Genomic DNA, 16,747 nt, shown 5'->3' on the forward strand with positions numbered 1-16,747 from the left:
TTATGTCAGTTAGGATCACCACTTTATTTTAAGAATGTGAAGTGTCAGAATAATAGTTGAGAGAATGATTTATTTCAGCTTTTATTTCTTTCATCACATTCCCAGTGGGTCAGAAGTTTACATACACTCAATTAGTATTTGGTAGCATTGCCTTTAAATTGTTTAACTTGGGTCAAACATTTTGGGTAAGCCTTTAACAAGCTTCCCACAATAAGTTGGGTGAATTTTGGCCCATTCCTCCTGACAGAGCTGGTGTAACTGAATCAGGTTTGTAGGCCTTCTTGCTCACACATGCTTTTTCAGTTCTGACCACACATTTTTCTCTAGGATTGAGGTCAGGGCTTTGTGATGGCCCGTCCAATACCTTGACTTTGTTGTCCTTAAGCCATTTTGCCACAACTTTGGTAGTATGGTCATTGTCCATTTGGAAGACCCATTTGCGACCAAGCTTTAACTTCCTGACTGATGTCTTGAGATGTTGCTTCAATATATCCACATAATTTTTCACCCTCATGATGTAATCTATTTTGTGAAGTCCACCAGTCCCTCCTGCAGCAAAGCACCCGCACAACCTGATGCTGCCACCCCGTGCTTCAAGGTTGGGATGGTGTTCTTCGGCTTGCAAGCCTCCCCCTTTTTCCTCCAAACATAACGATGGTCAGCTGTTTAAAGGCACAGTCAACTTAGTGTATGTAAACTTCTGACCCACTGGAATTGTGATACAATGAATTATAAGTGAAATAATCTGTATGTAAACAATTGTTGGAAAAATTATTTGTGTCATGCACAAAGTAGATGTCCTAAAAGACTTGCCAAAACTATAGTTTGTTAACAAGACATTTGTGGAGTGGTTGAAAAACGAGTTTTAATGACTCCAACCTAAGTGTATGCAAACGTCCGACTTCAACTGTATAGGGAGGAAGTTCGATTTTTCTCCGTCCTTTTCAAGGTCACAGCTGTTGACTGCTGATCCGAAGTTGAATGGGTCTTCAATGAAATGAAAGTAGCCTACAGTCATTTCTAACAACAAAAATGTAACAGCCAACATGCTATTTGTCACAGAATGATTGTGTTTATTGTAGCTGCCTGTCAGCTTACATTTGTGGTAGTTGTGTAATTTAGCTACCTTGCAACGCAACCAGCTACATGTTGTAGCTTGTATACTTCTCATGTGTAATGATGTGCGCTGAGAGTCGGGAAGCTAGTTCAGGGAGTGATTATTTTAATTAATAAATGAAACATAATACAAAACAAGTAACACAAACAATGCACAGACAGGAAACAGAAACAATGACGCCTGGGGGAGGAACCAAAGGGAGTGACATATATAGGGCAGGTAATCAAGGAGGTGATGGAGTCCAGGTGAGGGTCATTATGCACAGATGCGCGTAACGATGGTGACAGGTGTGCACCATAATGAGCAGCCTGGTGACCTGGAGGCCGAAGAGGGAGCACACGTGACATCATGACACGTGTGAGGTCACTATGTAGCCATGCACCAGCTAACGTTTGTCTATGATCATTTGCTGTTATGCATACATCTTCACATATTCTAATCTAGGGCAGTAGGTGCGTGGGTAAAATGACCAGGGAAGCTAATACAGGAAGAAAGACATATTACAACCTGTGTGTTGTGATAATTGAATTGTTTTCTGTGAGACTAGTCAGGATCGAGAGGAAGATAAATGGAGCAAAGTACAGAGAGATACTTGATGAAAACCTGCTCCAGAGCTCTCAGGACCTCAGACTGGGGCGAAGATTCTCCTTCCAACAGGACAACGACTATAAGCACACAGCCAAGACATCGCAGGAATGGCTTCGAATGTCCTTGAGTGTCTCCGAATGTCCTTGAGTGGCCCAGGCAGAGCCCGGGCTTGAACCCGATCTAACATATCTGGAGTGACCTGAAAATAGCTGTGCAGCAACGCTCCCCATCCAACCTGACAGAACTTGAGTGGATCTGCAGAGAAGATTGGGAGAAAATCCCCAAATACAGGTGTGTCAAGCTTGTAACATCATACCCAAGAAGACTCAAGGCTGTAATCGCTGCCAAAGGTGCTTCAACAAGGTACTAAGTATAGGATCTGAATACTTACATAAATGTGATATTTACGTTTTTTAACATTTTAAATAAATGTGCAAAAATGTCTAAAAACCTGTTTTTACTTTGTCAGTATTGTGCGTAGATTGATGAGGTGGAAAAATCTTACATTTTAGAATAAGGCTGTAACGTAACAAAATGTGGAAAAAGTCAAGGGTCTGAATACTTTCTGAATGCACTATATATGCATCAAGAAGATCAATTTGTCCTCAGTTGTTCTCTCGTGAATGACAAGCCTTTTGACGACGACGATGTATGGAGAATCTTAGCAACAGAATACTTCAGACGAGCAGTCTCCAACAAAGCTCACTTTGTGCATGTTGTCCACGTAAGGAAAGATGAATATGTGGTTGATTTGTATGAGATGGAAAACATCACATCACAGAGCTCCTGACCACAACCAAGTATGTATAATTCCGGAAATACACTCCCTCTGAGCCTGTGATACTTAAGAACGAGATGGAGAAGAAAATGATGAAACAGAAGTTCTGTAGAAAAGGACAAGTTAGTGGAAATGGATTAAGCACGAGTGGAGTCAACAGGAACTCTCCCAAAGATATGTGGGACATTTCTGAATCGGATGGCTGTGAAAAGAAACCTGAAAGTCCAAAGTCAAGAACCCCAAAAGACAAGAATCCGACTGTGAAATTCAAAGCACTGACATTCGGAGGTGAGATAGCTGTGCAATGCGCTCACATCAACACACCCTCAGATTGTTGGTGCCAGCTGAAAAGCAAGATCCCCAATTTGGAGGAAATGATGGAAGCGATCCAGGAGCATTACCATACACACACAATTCCCGTGCAGGCAGGTGTTTCATGTTGTTGCCAAGTCTGAAGATGACGGCAGATGGTACAGAGCCTGCATTGTCGGAGCACAGTAAGGCGAAGTTGAAGTGATATTTGTGGACAACGGGATAGTAGCAAAAGAGTGTGCACGATCTTCAAGCAATAGTGCCAGAATTCCTTGATCTTGAGGGGCAAGCGTTTAGATGTAGCCTTTACAACTTGATTGAACCTGCAAAAGGCAGCGGTGGTGATTGGTGCACAGAGGCATGAGATTTACTGAAGGACATCACTCAAAGCCACTCAGGGAATTTGACATGCAGTGCACACTTTCAACTGTATGTAAAAAACAATGTTGTTGACCTCCAGAACACTCAACAGAATGCAACAAAGAAGCTTGCGGAAAAAAGGTCTTGCAACAGAAGGGCAAACCTCTATGCAGCTTATGCCATCAGTATTCCCAGACTCTTTTGTCCATTCCTCCTTCAACTTGAGATGCATAAAGTGAAGAGCAAGTCTGTGTCACTCATGTGTGCAGGCCATGGGAGATGTATTGCCAGTTGGACAGAAATACTGAAATGATTGAAGACTTGATGTAGAAAGTCACCATGGAAAGTGAAGAAATTCTGGTCCTGGTATTGGAAAACTTTGCCTGGCATAATATAACGGTAATGGCAAATGGTACAGGGATGTGGCTTGCCCTGTTCAGTCTACTCTGCTTCTAAACATGTTTTGGCTGTGGACTATGGAAACATGTATATTGTTGAAAAAACTACAACTATTTCATGTATATTCCCAGACATTCAGCAGATGTACTGTTCACTCCCATCCAGGCATTGAGATGCAGTTGAACAAATCCTGAAAAAGGACAACTTTGCAGAGGTCAACAAATGGCTGGAGAAATCCATTCTCCACTAGCCACTTCAAGCTGTTGTTGCAGGAAATAATGAGGATGGGACTGTCTCTTTCGATCTGTTTGATGGAGACATAAACATCAATGAGAACGTCAAAACCACTCATTGCTAATCAAAAACACAAGGAGAAGAAAAGCAACAGTGGACCTGTGACTGGTCACGAAGGACACAAAGAGCAATTGAAGAACAAAACTTGATAAAAAACTAGACAGACATCATCTGAAAGTGTTACTGGCCACAACAAGCACCAACATCAAAACAAACAGTCTTTAAATGCTCAAAAAGCAAACCCACCAAAGTGTCCTGATGCCCAGTAAGATTAGAAAGAGCACAGTTAAAAAAATCACATAGTTCAAATGTGAGGAAAGGACAGAAGGAAAAACAGATCAAAGTGATGTAGACAGTTCCTCCAAACTCCCAGAAATAGTTGGCTCCATCCAATTGCCAAAACTTGCACAACTCCCCCTTGTTCCCAAAATAAAATCAGGGTTCCGAGGTCTGGGGTTTGTTTCCCACATCAATGCCGTAAACAGCTCCAAATGTAAAATGATGAACAATCCATTCTGAAAATGGATTGAGCTGTTTAACGCTGAGCTGTTTAAAGAAACCATGGAGAACCATGTTGCTGCTGAATATGAAGAGGATGGTGTACTCTACTGTGCAGTTGTAACAGATAATACATCAAATGGCCATTTTACGGTTGAGGTTGTTGACTATGGAAATTCAGACAAAACACACTCTGACAAGTGAGGAGTATGTCAAAGGACTTCAACGCTTGGCAAAATTAACAAAAGTCGACCAGTGGCACAGGGCAGTTGTACGGCATGCATCTATTTACCTACAGAGGACATCTCAATGGGTTGATGAATGGAGTGTTCATCATCCAGCAAATGGAGGCTGCAATTTCTGAATGTGCTGAAGACCCCCCCCCCCCCCCCCCCCCGAAAGGTAATATGACAAGAGTGTGATGAGGAACAAAGGACTTCAAAGCTATTCCTGATCACCTTTTAAGCATGACTTAAGTTATCTAAATGAAGATTTCAGTATGACAACATCTTCTTGGAGTGTATTTGAAAGAAGATCAATGGTGTTGCTTTCTGACTGGCACAGTTTAGTCTTGATATTCATGTATCATAAATAACTGAAGTGGAATGTCCTTTTGTTTGAATGATATTGTGCCTCTTGCTTATCGAACAAAAATACTATTGGGATATTCAGGCAAACTGCTAAAATGTTATGACTATACTGATATTCAAGTTAGTAATTTGATAGGCCTAGTTTTTTTATATTTGATTATGGTTATTTTCAGTGGTGTAAAGTACACGCCCAATTTTTCAGTTTTTGATTTGTTAAAAAAGTTTGAAATATCCAATAAATGTCGTTCCACTTCATGATTGTGTCCCACTTGTTGTTGATTCTTCACAAAAAAATACAGTTTTATATCTTTATGTTTGAAGCCTGAAATGTGGCAAAAGGTCGCAAAGTTCAAGGGGGCCGAATACTTTCGCAAGGGACTGTAAGTAAAAATACTTTAAAGTACTACTTAAGTGTTTTTTGGGGGTATCTGTACTTTACTTTATATATTTTTGACAACTTTTCTTTTACTTCACTACATTCCTTAAGAAAATATTGTACTTTTTACTCCATACATTTTCCTTGACACCCAAAAGTACTTATTTTGAATGCTTAGCATGACAGGAAAATAATCAAATTCACACACTTATCAACCAAACATCCCTGGACATCCCTACTGCCTCTGATCTGGTGGACTCACTAAACACACATGCTTCGTTTGTAAATGATGTCTGAATGTTGGACTGTGCCTCTGGCTTTCCATAAATACATAAACAAAAAAACAAGAAAATGGTGCCATCTGGTTTGCTTAATATAAGGAATTTGAAAGGATTTATACTTTTACTTTTGATACTTAAGTATATTTTAGCAATTACATTTAATTGTGATATTTAAGTATATTTTAAACCAAATACTTTTAGACTTTTACATAAGTAGAATTTTACTGGGTAACTTTTACTTGAGTCATTTTCTATTAAGGTATCTTTACTTTCACTCAAGTATGACCGTTTTTCCACCACTGGCCACAAAAATAACCAGTTGTGGGAAAAGCACCCAACCGTCAAATTGAGTAAAAGTAAAGATATCTTAATAGAAAATTACTCAAGTATGCCTTTAACAAAATAATCGGACTCATTTCAGTAATTGATACGCCATTTCCATTTTTATAATGCTGTTATTTGTTACAGATTGGTCGTGAATGGATTGTCAATAATCGATGTGTAACAATCGTTTGTTAAGTAAAGATACAATTTTTAAAAAAGAATAACAATTAAAGCCGTCGAGAGTGGATTCAGGTCACAACGCTGTACCATACTGTTAATGTAGAAAAATACACTGTCAGAAGTGGGATTCGAACCCACGCCTCCAGGGGAGACTGCGACCTGAACGCAGCGCCTTAGACCGCTCGGCCATCCTGACTCATGTTAAGCATAGCATTAGTTGGCTATTAGTATAGCTATTTGAACCAGATAAGCTGTTTTTTTTTAGGTTTAGGCATCGAATCTATCTGTAAAATGTAAGTGTTACAGATTCCGTGATAAACTATACAAATAAAGAGTCGCACACTCCATATATCATCTTCCATTAATTTATTGGGTAGACCCAATAATCATCCGGGAGTTGATATATGGATTGTGCGACTCTATTTTTTTGAGTTTATAGTTATTCCCTTGTTTGTCAGCACCTTCACACAAAATAATGTGTCTGGGTGTGCGCCAGTTTTTTATTCTACAGATTCCGCGATAGAAATATAAAGGTCATTTCAGATTGAGCCGACATATGCAGCGTTTACTGTGAATGCAGTCTCCGTTTATTTTTTAAATTTAACCTTTATTTAACTGTGCAAGTCAGAGAAAAACATTATTATTATTATTATTATTTTTACAATGACAGCCTACCAAAAGGCAAAAATGCATCCTGTGGGGACGGGGGCTGGGATTAAAAATAAACATATTGGACAAAACACACATCATGACAAGAGAGACACCACAACACTACATTAAGAGAGACTTAAAACAAAACATATGGTAGCAGCACAACATGGTAGAAACAGTATTGGGCACAGACAACAAGGTATAATTGAAGCGGGAACATTGCCTTTACATTCCATTCACGCTGTAAAATTGCATTTCCGCGATGCGGGTTGAATGTAGCACTAAATTGCTGTCTAGAAATCACGTGCTTTTGCAAGATGTTCTCGTGCTCACTTCCTTGTTAGCATTACATTAGCACACAAAATCTGATAATCATGTTAGTGGGTTGTGGTATATAGCATCGCAGTTAACCTCCTTTAAGCAGGTTTTCTATGCATTTTGTAGCCAATTCATTTCAACCAAAGTGTTGAACATTATGTTATGTGGTTGCAACGTAGCATCTCGTGCAAGGCTGCTAACACATTCTAGACTGCTTCATTGTTTCTTCACTGCTGTTAGACAGCGTCGTCTTTGCCGTTGGACCATCTAATGGTATAGCATTCTCTACAAATTGACCTACACTTGCCTAAAGGGTATAAACATTGCGCTTGCTCTAGTAGCTACTGCAGTGCCTGTTTTGCGTGTTCTTTTGGCATTAATGTGTCACATATCAGTTTGCAAACAATGTAAAAAAATATATCACTAAGTTAATAAAGCCTTATACAAACATGGTCTCTTTTTTTGTTTTCTTGAGTAAAGGAGCTCCAAAATGCATGTGTTTCAGCCTAGCTCAGGGCTTTCTGTGGTGGGGCAAACCAGCAGAAAATCCAGAACGTTGCACCGTGATTGGCTCAGTGTTCTGTCCCTCAAGGGGATACTACGTCACCGCCAAGTCTAAGGGTAGAGCTTGAAAATTCAAGCCCCTTGGGTGCTGCCATAGTTACATTAGAAGTGCCCATCCAAGAAGGCTCAAGGTCATTGGGGGCTCCCGAGTGGCGCAGCAGTCTAAGGTACTGTATCTTAGTGATAGACACATCACTACAAACCCTGGTTCAATCCTGAGCTGGATGTGATTGGGAGTCCCATAGGGTGGCGCACAATTGACCCAGCATCATCCGGGTTAAGATTTGGCTGGAGTAGGCAGTCATTATAAATAAGAAATTGTTCTTAACGGACTTGCCTAGTTAAATAAAATTGGCTTTTGAAGTAGCTTTGATACTTTCAAAATCTTAACTAGCAGTCATCATCATGAATCAAGTCAATAATCTACTGGCAAATCCTTTTTAAGCCTTGTCATATGAAAATAAATTATAGATAGCACGTATTGGTGCTCATTGGCCATTGGACATAAACAGTGGCAATTTTAACATGTAAATCTTGGTGGGGTGGGGGAAAAAAAGCGGGATGCATGCCAGCAAAGCGACAACACAACACTAAACAATACATTAATTGCACTAACGGTGACAAACGGTGCCCACAAACTGTTAGGGCCTACATAAAGCTGTCCTAACATCTTACCATTGCTACAGCTGGCTATCAGTGGAGCCTTGTCTGGCAGCGAAACAGTTCATTCAGCTAGGGAGATATGTACAGCTGAAGTTGGAAGTTCACATACACCATAGCCAAATACAATTAACCTCAGCTTTTCACAATTCCTGACATTTAATCCTAGTAAAAATTCCCTGTCTTAGGTCAGTTAGGATCACCACTTTATTTTAAGAATGTGAAATGTCAGAATAATAGTAGAGAGAATGATTTATTTCAGCTTTTATTTCTTTCATCACATTCCCAGTGGGTCAGAAGTTTACATACACTCAATTAGTATTTGGTAGCATTGCCTTAAAACTGTTTAACTTAAGTCAAACGATTTAGGTAGCCTTCCACAAGCTTCCCATAACAAGTTGCGTGAATTTTGTCCCATTGGAAATTGCTCTCAAGGATAAACCAGACTTGTGGAGGTCTACAATTTTTTTCTGAGGGCTTGGCTGATTTCTTTGATTTTCCCATGATGTCAAGCAAAGAGGCACTGGGTTTGAAGGTACACCTCCAATTGACTCAAATGATGTCAATTAGTCTATCAGAAGCTTCTAAAGTCATGACATAATTTTCTGGAATTTTCCAAGCTGTTTAAAGGCACAATCAACTTAGTGTACAGTGGGGCAAACAAATATTTAGTCAGCCACCAATTGTGCAAGTTCTCCCACTTAAAAAGATGAGAGAGGCCTGTAATTTTCATCATAGGTACACTTCAACTATGACAGACACAATGAGAAAATGAATGAATTTATTTGCAAATTATGGTGGAAAATAAGTATTTGGTCAATAACAAAAGTTTCTCAATACTTTGTTATACACCCTTTGTTGGCAATGACAGAGGTCAAATGTTTTCTGTAAGTCTTCACAAGGTTTTCACACACTATTGCTGGTATTTTGGCCCATTCCTCCATGCAGATATCCTCTAGAGCAGGGATGTTTTGGGGCTGTTGCTGGGCAACACAGACTTTCAACTCCCTCCAAAGATTTTCTATGGGGTTGAGATCTGGAAACTGGCTAGGCCACTCCAGGACCTTGAAATGCTTCTTACGAAGCCACTCCTTCGTTGCCCGGGCGGTGTGTTTGGGATCATTGTCATGCTGAAAGACCCAGCCACGTTTCATCTTCAATGCCCTTGCTGATGGAATGAGGTTTTCACTCAAAATCTCACGATACATGGCCCCATTCATTCTTTCCTTTACACGGATCAGTCGTCCTGGTCCCTTTGCAGAAAAACAGCCCCAAAGCATGATGTTTCCACCCCATGCTTCACAGTAGGTATGGTGTTCTTTGGATGCAACTCAGCATTCTTTCTTTGTCCTCCAAACACGACGAGTTGAGTTTTTACCAAAAAGTTATACTTTGGTTTCATCTGACCATATGACATTCTCCCAATCTTCTTCTGGATCATCCAAATGCTCTCTAGCAAACTTCAGACGGGCCTGGACATGTACTGGCTTAAGCAGGGGGACACGTCTGGCACTGCAGGATTTGAGTCCCTGGCGGCGTAGTGTGTTACTGATGGTAGGCTTTGTTACTTTGGTCCCAGCTCTCTGCAGGTCATTCACTAGGTCCCCCCGTGTGGTTCTGGGATTTTTGCTCACCGTTCTTGTGATTATTTTGACCCCACGGGGTGAGATCTTGCGTGGAGCCCCAGATCGAGGGAGATTATCAGTGGTCTTGTATGTCTTCCATTTCCTAATAATTGCTCCCACAGTTGATTTCTTCAAACCAAGCTGCTTACTTATTGCAGATTCAGTCTTCCCAGCCTGGTGCAGGTCTACAATTTTGTTTCTGGTGTCCTTTGACAGCTCTTTAGTCTTGACCATAGTGGAGTTTGGAGTGTGACTGTTTGAGGTTGTGGACAGGTGTCTTTTATACTGATAACAAGTTCAAACAGGTGCCATTAATACAGGTAACGAGTGGAGGACAGAGGAGCCTCTTAAAGAAGAAGTTACAGGTCTGTGAGAGCCAGAAATCTTGCTTGTTTGTAGGTGACCAAATACTTATTTTCCACCATAATTTGCAAATAAATTCATTAAAAATCCTACAATGTGATTTTCTGGATTTTTTTCCCTCATTTTGTCTGTCATAGTTGAAGTGTACCTATGATGAAAATTACAGGCCTCTCTCATCTGTATACTGTAGCTAAGAAAGTAATACAGTGTGTGTGTTGTGTGTTGTGTAGTAAGCTGTTAGTAGCCCATGTGCATCACCCTAATAATTTGGTGCACATGTAGCCTATAACTTGTTTTTGAGAAATGTATTTGAATATTGTAAGAGCTTTCATTGTCTGCTTATATGCCCCCTTTATTTATCCTACGGTTCTGAGTTGGTGTACAGGGAGAACACTAAGAACGGCCCATGTTCTGAATTCTGTCTCCGTACAAAAAGCTATATTGACTATGTCTGTCATAGCTCGCTTGGCTTAATCGAAATTACAGATTGCCTCTTATCCACTTGTCCCCTTGTGCCATAGTTTGTACATCTCAATTGTCAGTAGAAACCACATTTGTTTAAGCAAGTCAGCCATATCAGCATTTTTTTAAAGGCAGTAAATGAGGCTGTTTCATTGCCAGACAAGGCTTCGCTGATAGCCAGGTGTAGCAGTGGTAAGGTGTTGGGACAGCTTTATGTAGGCCCTAACAGTTTGTGGGCACTGTTTGTCACCCTTATAGTGCAATTAATGTATTGTTTAGTCTTGTGTTGTGCAGTGGCTTTGCTGGCATGCTTCACCCCCCCCCCAAGATTTACATGCTAAAATCACTACGGTAACTAATTAAACAGAACAGTGTCCATGTTTCAGTTTATTAGAAAAAAATGGTTGCAAGTGAGAGTAGAATTTGGCCAGTTTCTGTGCTCCCAGCTGCAGCAGAACGTGCCATTTTCAAAAGGCTTTGCGGTCCCATCATGATCAGACCTATACATTGTTATCAACCCTAACAGTTCAATACCACACCTAACATAGACTTCAATGTTTTCCTTCTGATAGGTGTTGTGTGTTGCACAAAATGATAATCGGTGATGTGAAAATAGGCTGCCCAGTTCCACAGTTTAGGACTGATGCTGCAGGTCTTAATACCTGAAGCCACCCACTGTATGGAGTTTCTTCAGTCACCGAAGAAAGTCTTATAATAATGTAAAAAACAACCTTAGTCCAAAGACAGACATACCAAGGTTAGGCCTACTACTCACGTCAGTAATCAGATATGTTCCTCTCAAATCCATAGTTCCTTGGAGGAGTCTTCAAGATGTGCATGTACACAAGATACATACGCCAGTACACACTGCAAAGAGGTGCATTATCACTATCACAAAGAAACTATAGCTAAAGTATGTAAAGAAAACAATTGTAAATATTTCTATACAAATTTGTACAGAGTTCCAGCATTTTGTAAAATCTGTATTTATTAATGATTTACAAAAGGCTATCATGAAACAATTTAAATGATTCAAATGTGTTACCTAAAATGAGAAACATGAATACATTTGTATACATGTCGGTTAACATCTTTAAAGCTGAAACAGGATATTGATACCGTTACTTTATGGATAATGAACATTAACATAGTCAAATCTGGCCCATGTTCTGAAAAAAATTAATCATATTTACACACAAGATGGAGTCTCTCAAACAGCTGTGAATGAAGAGATGTACTTCATGTAAATAGCATTCTGCCCAAATCCTTAAAACAGCATTTACCTACAGTAGCCTATAGGTCCCAAATGTATTCCATGTTTGTATCGATTTAACCGAATGCTCAAGCATTTTAAATAAACAAAAATCTGTGCAAGTACATTACATAAGGTTCAAATAAATACCTGTTAAACAAAACAAGGTTTTTACTTTGGATTTTTATTATCATTTGAACTGAAAATGAAGTAATTTTCCATCATGGTACGCTTCCACTTTCCGCATACTGGCAATGTATATAACTGGTCAAATTTCACAACTCTGCAAATGACTGTTAAATTCAAACAAAGAAAATCAATACTAAAAAGTGTGGGGGGGGGGGGGGGGGGAAATAGAAAACATAAGACCCCCCCCCCTTCCCAAATTTACAGTGAGAACCAAAAGGTAGGAGTTCCTTATCTCAATTTCCTACGTCACACTTGTATAAAATGCCCTGTTGGATAAACTCTGAACCGTCCATTTCTGAAGATGAAAACCAAATGAGAGCTGTTACTATTAAGAATTGAGAGTTATGTTTGGAAGGAGAGAGATATTTACAGTGTGGGCGTGCACTCAGGTGGACCCCCAGTAAACCAGTTTATATATGTGGAAGTCATAGTGAAGACATATCCTCTTCCAGTGATGCCTGGATCAAAACTAAAGCCACATTCTAAGGAATGAATAATACAGTGTATCACAAACCAGAATGGACAACTTACTCCATTTGAATCAATGAGTATAGAAAGAAGTTCAACTTAAAAGATTGGTCTGGTAAGCCTGGGCATTTATTTAAAAGTGTGAAAATATGTAATGCAGAAAGAGCATAAAATAACATCATAAAATATTCCACATTACATTAAGCTATTAAAATTGTTTAAATGAACAAAACTTTTTCATCCCTTAACCCAAGAACCATTTTACAAACAAAAATATATTCCCCTTCATGTGATTTCAAATTTGTCTTAGTAGTATAATTAATTTTTGTTATTTCTGATTATTTTTTACAGTGCTTTATTATAATATCTGATAGTTTAAGAGGGAAATTAAGCAAATAAATGTCTCACCTATTGCAACGATACATCTAAATTGTATGTAATGCATGTAATGGGTCCAGTTGTTCAATAAAAACAACAAAAAAGGAGAGTCACTGGGAAACAAAAGCTGTCTCTCTTTCCCATTGCTCAGTCGGGGCCTGGCGGTCAATTTTTCTTGCTAAGGCTACTTGTCTACTGCTTTGTATTGAGTTCATTTTCCAGCTCCATGAGTTTTCGCGAGGCCTTGACTTTGTTGGATACTTCCTTCCCTTGGGAAAAAAGCCGCTGGCGCTCCTTGAATGTCATACTCTCCGGGGCTCCTTCAGTTAAAGTGTTTTCCTGTTCTTGACCACTGCAATGAGAAAAGCAACCACAATACGACTTAAAACATATACTGTACAACGTTGTGTGTTCTGAGAATTCCTACATACGTCTCAGTTTCTTATGGTCCTCATTCGGTCTAAAAGTATTTCCTCTGACCCAGTTGAATTGTCTGTTTATGAAGAGAGAGATGCATGGCAGGCCTCACCCTTTCGTCCACTTTTCTCGCGGGTCCTTGTAAACTTCTCCTGATCCTACAAGCCCGGTTGTGTTTCCAGTGTATGAATGAAATCCTATGTTCATTCATTAAATTGGGGAAACAGAGCACATTAGTTAATGAATATGTTTTGTACCATGTTGGGAGGTTAAACCCATAGCGTTTATTTTTTAGATTTTTTAAAAAGCTGCTGGGTACATAACTTCTGTGTAGAACACATCTTTACTAAATGTATTCCCTGGGATAACATTTACCTGCTTCAGTACACAAAGAATATCGCACACCAATGCAAAGTTATTGTGACATAACACCGTGTGAACTGTAAATTGTTGCCAAGTCACAGTCCAGGCTACATATGATCGTTATCTGTACCCAGCAACTTTTCAGTCACGTTCAAATTATACAACGGTGCCTTTTCCACAGACCAAAACAAGCCACAGGGACTAGATTAGCTGTGGGAATAGCGTTAGTACAGTCCAAGGCACGCCTGAAGCAGCAGGGTCTGCAAAACAAGTTTGTGGGATCAAAAGTGGAGGTCAACCACTAAGTCATGTAGCACCCAAGATAAACTGTCATCAAGCCTGTTATGACTAAAACTTTACTTAATAACCACTGGATGTTAGCTAGGAACTCATCAAAGCCACAGGTGGCTGAATGAGGACTGATTCGGTATCTTAACTGGCATTCTAACTTCTAACCCAACACTATTGACCCCCAGGTGACCTCTATCTCTGACCCACAGTAGGCATTAATCAGTAAGATCACGTGTCCGTGTGTGCCCGGGCCAGGCAAACGCAGTTGCTGCTGTCTATCACACTAACCCGGAATTCCCACTAATAGAATCTTACTGGTTGTGTTCCAACCTGCTGTGTCTGAATGGAAGCACAACCATAATTCAAATGCATGTGGATTTTTCTTTGTTTAAAATGAATGAAACTAGGGATAGCAGGGCAGACACAAACACATTGACGTGTGAACCGAGGCAGGTCTCCACTGGCAGGGTCAAGTTCTTCTGGCACAGAACAGGCTCTCGGAGTCTACAGACTGGTTGACAAGTTGGTACCTATCCAAGATCAGTTTGTCCCCTGAGATAAAACTATACCTTCTGAACCCTCCAGTAACTAAGTCACCACAGAAACACAGTTTTTCATGGTTTGTTGATTTCATTCTTTCGGAAGCCAAATTTAAGCTTATACAGAACAGTACTTGGCTTCAGATGTAATTGTAAAAATGCTTAAAAGTCAACCAAAGGTCTTTCTACATTCGTGTGCCATGGATAATGTTTTCCTTTCCTTACACCTGGTTCCAAATATTCACATTAGTCAGATTTAGCTGATATTCTTTTAAGATAAAGTGGAGCAGAAGGTGGAATCTGAGCCTTCTCAAAACCTTTGGCTAGACATCTAGACGTCTTCTCTACCAGAGAGCTGGGTTGCCCTTCTTCTTGATGCTGCCAGTGGATTCGTCTGCCTGAATGTATTATTGTTAACAGAGGGAGCCAATGATTCAGGTGGAGACGGGTCACGTGAACCATGGCATGGCCCTCAGAGGAGGTGGTGGTGGCAAGCAGCAGCATTAGACAATATCACTGACACAGACAGACTGACAGGACAGCCAGAGACACAGAAGGCACAGACAGATAGACAGGGCATACCAGATGAAATCCACAAAAACAGAGACATGGCAGACAGACGGCAGAGACTGGAACAGTCATAGAAGACACAAAAAGGAGTGAGCAGAACACTTGATCGCTGAAAGGAGGAGTGCAAAGCAGCAGAGGCAGTAGATAGCAATGGATATCAGGTCGATTGGATTGAGTATAGATTCAACGCAGGGAGGCGTGTGACGGAGTGAGGCGGGTTATGTTGATGTGGGGTTATAGCAAGGTTAGTGATTGGTCTCTCAATTTGAGTGAGGAATGCAACACAATAACAAAAGGCCCAGACATCATCATCATTCATACTGGGTAGGGGAAGGGCACTGGTGCTGTGTGCAGATGTTACATGCATGGTGACAGTCACTGAACATCTTGACACTGTTAGACTGTGTTGCATTAGTGACATCTTTTCTCCATGGCTGTTTAAAGTGGTCATATCCGCGGGGGGGGGGGGGGGTCACTTTCATATTTTCTTTTAGAACATGTACCAACAAACTCATCTGTCTGGAAAATGAAGGCACAATCCTGTGGTTCCGGACAATGTGAATATTAAGTTATTTACTACAGTAGTCTATGCTACGGCTTACAATGGAACACTGAACATGTATTGTGTTTAGAGTAACATAAGATAGAGATATTAAGGGAAAGGGGGATACCTAGTCAGTTGTACAACTGAATGTATTCAACTGAAATGTGTCTTTTGCATTTAACCCAACGCCTCTGAACCAGAGAGGTGGGGGGGCTGCCTTAATTGACATCTACGTTACACTTGAATTCTGTTCTCACCAAGAGGCTTTAAATATTGTGGTTTGTTGAGCAAAAATGTACAGACTATTCCTAAAATGTAAAACAAAGCTAATCTTTAAACATTTTATGAAAGCATAAATACTGTTTTAATAACTTATAAAATAGAATGTCATTGGTTCCAGCTGTTGATGAAAATAACAGAACGTTTCTACTTTTGTCAGTAGGGGTCACTAAAGGCTTAAATAGAAAACATTGTGTCACAGATGAAGACCATAGAACTAGATTCAAGTGAATTAGTACTGCTCAGTAATCTAATCAGTGATTGGTTGGGAGCCCTGACAGAGCTTTAAACAGCCACAGACAAAGACAATGCCTCACTCAACAGATCTTTCCCCTTTGCCAGGTGTGCAAGTGAGCCTAAAGAGAGCTGCTCCTCTCAGGTCCCACCACAGTGTGTGTGATAGATAAGCCAGTGTCTCAGTGTTCCTTAAAGCCAACACCACCATCAAGCAGCCGTGGGGCCCGCAGGCGGGAGGCCACCCCCTCAGCAAAAACAAACACACATGGGCGGGTGGGCGTTGAGCGGCAACACCAACAGTACTATGATTGGATATCTGGAGTGCTTTCACAGGGAATCACGGGTTGGTAGGTTTACCGATTGCTTTTACTCACTAGAAAGATGATTGGAGGAAGAGGAATGGGTGAGGACAGAGGACATTTTCTGACAGAAGGATTGGGAAAATTAAACAAAAATGGAACCTGATTTGCTAGTGGTGGA

The 16,747-nt window shown here is 40.3% G+C and overlaps 1 protein-coding gene, 1 non-coding gene and 1 pseudogene across 26 annotated transcripts in view; 1 reads left to right on the forward strand and 2 right to left on the reverse strand.

The window, feature by feature from the left end:
* Window positions 1-2,285: 2,285 nt before the first annotated feature.
* Window positions 2,286-4,550, forward strand: LOC139415415 (tudor domain-containing protein 15-like; annotated as a pseudogene).
* A 1,660-nt stretch (window positions 4,551-6,210) lies between these two features.
* trnal-cag (transfer RNA leucine (anticodon CAG)) lies at window positions 6,211-6,293 on the reverse strand. The gene has a single exon. It is a non-coding gene; the product is annotated as a tRNA-Leu (tRNA).
* A 5,404-nt stretch (window positions 6,294-11,697) lies between these two features.
* The window catches only part of LOC139415114 (afadin-like), a 133,743-nt gene continuing 128,693 nt past the window's right edge, over window positions 11,698-16,747 (reverse strand). For 24 of the 25 annotated variants that reach the window (XM_071162951.1, XM_071162961.1, XM_071162959.1 and 21 more), the window contains 2 exons: window positions 13,557-13,641; window positions 11,711-13,379 (listed from right to left, as the gene is read on the reverse strand). In XM_071162951.1, the coding sequence (XP_071019052.1) occupies window positions 13,220-13,379; window positions 13,557-13,641 (245 nt within the window). In that variant the 3' untranslated portion in view covers window positions 11,711-13,219. Of the gene's footprint in view, window positions 13,380-13,556; window positions 13,642-16,747 lie in introns of all 25 variants that reach the window. The other variant, XM_071162950.1, reaches the window with a different exon arrangement.

The sequence above is a fragment of the Oncorhynchus clarkii genome, chromosome 8, assembly GCF_045791955.1.
Source record: "Oncorhynchus clarkii lewisi isolate Uvic-CL-2024 chromosome 8, UVic_Ocla_1.0, whole genome shotgun sequence".
Lineage (NCBI taxonomy): Eukaryota > Metazoa > Chordata > Actinopteri > Salmoniformes > Salmonidae > Oncorhynchus > Oncorhynchus clarkii.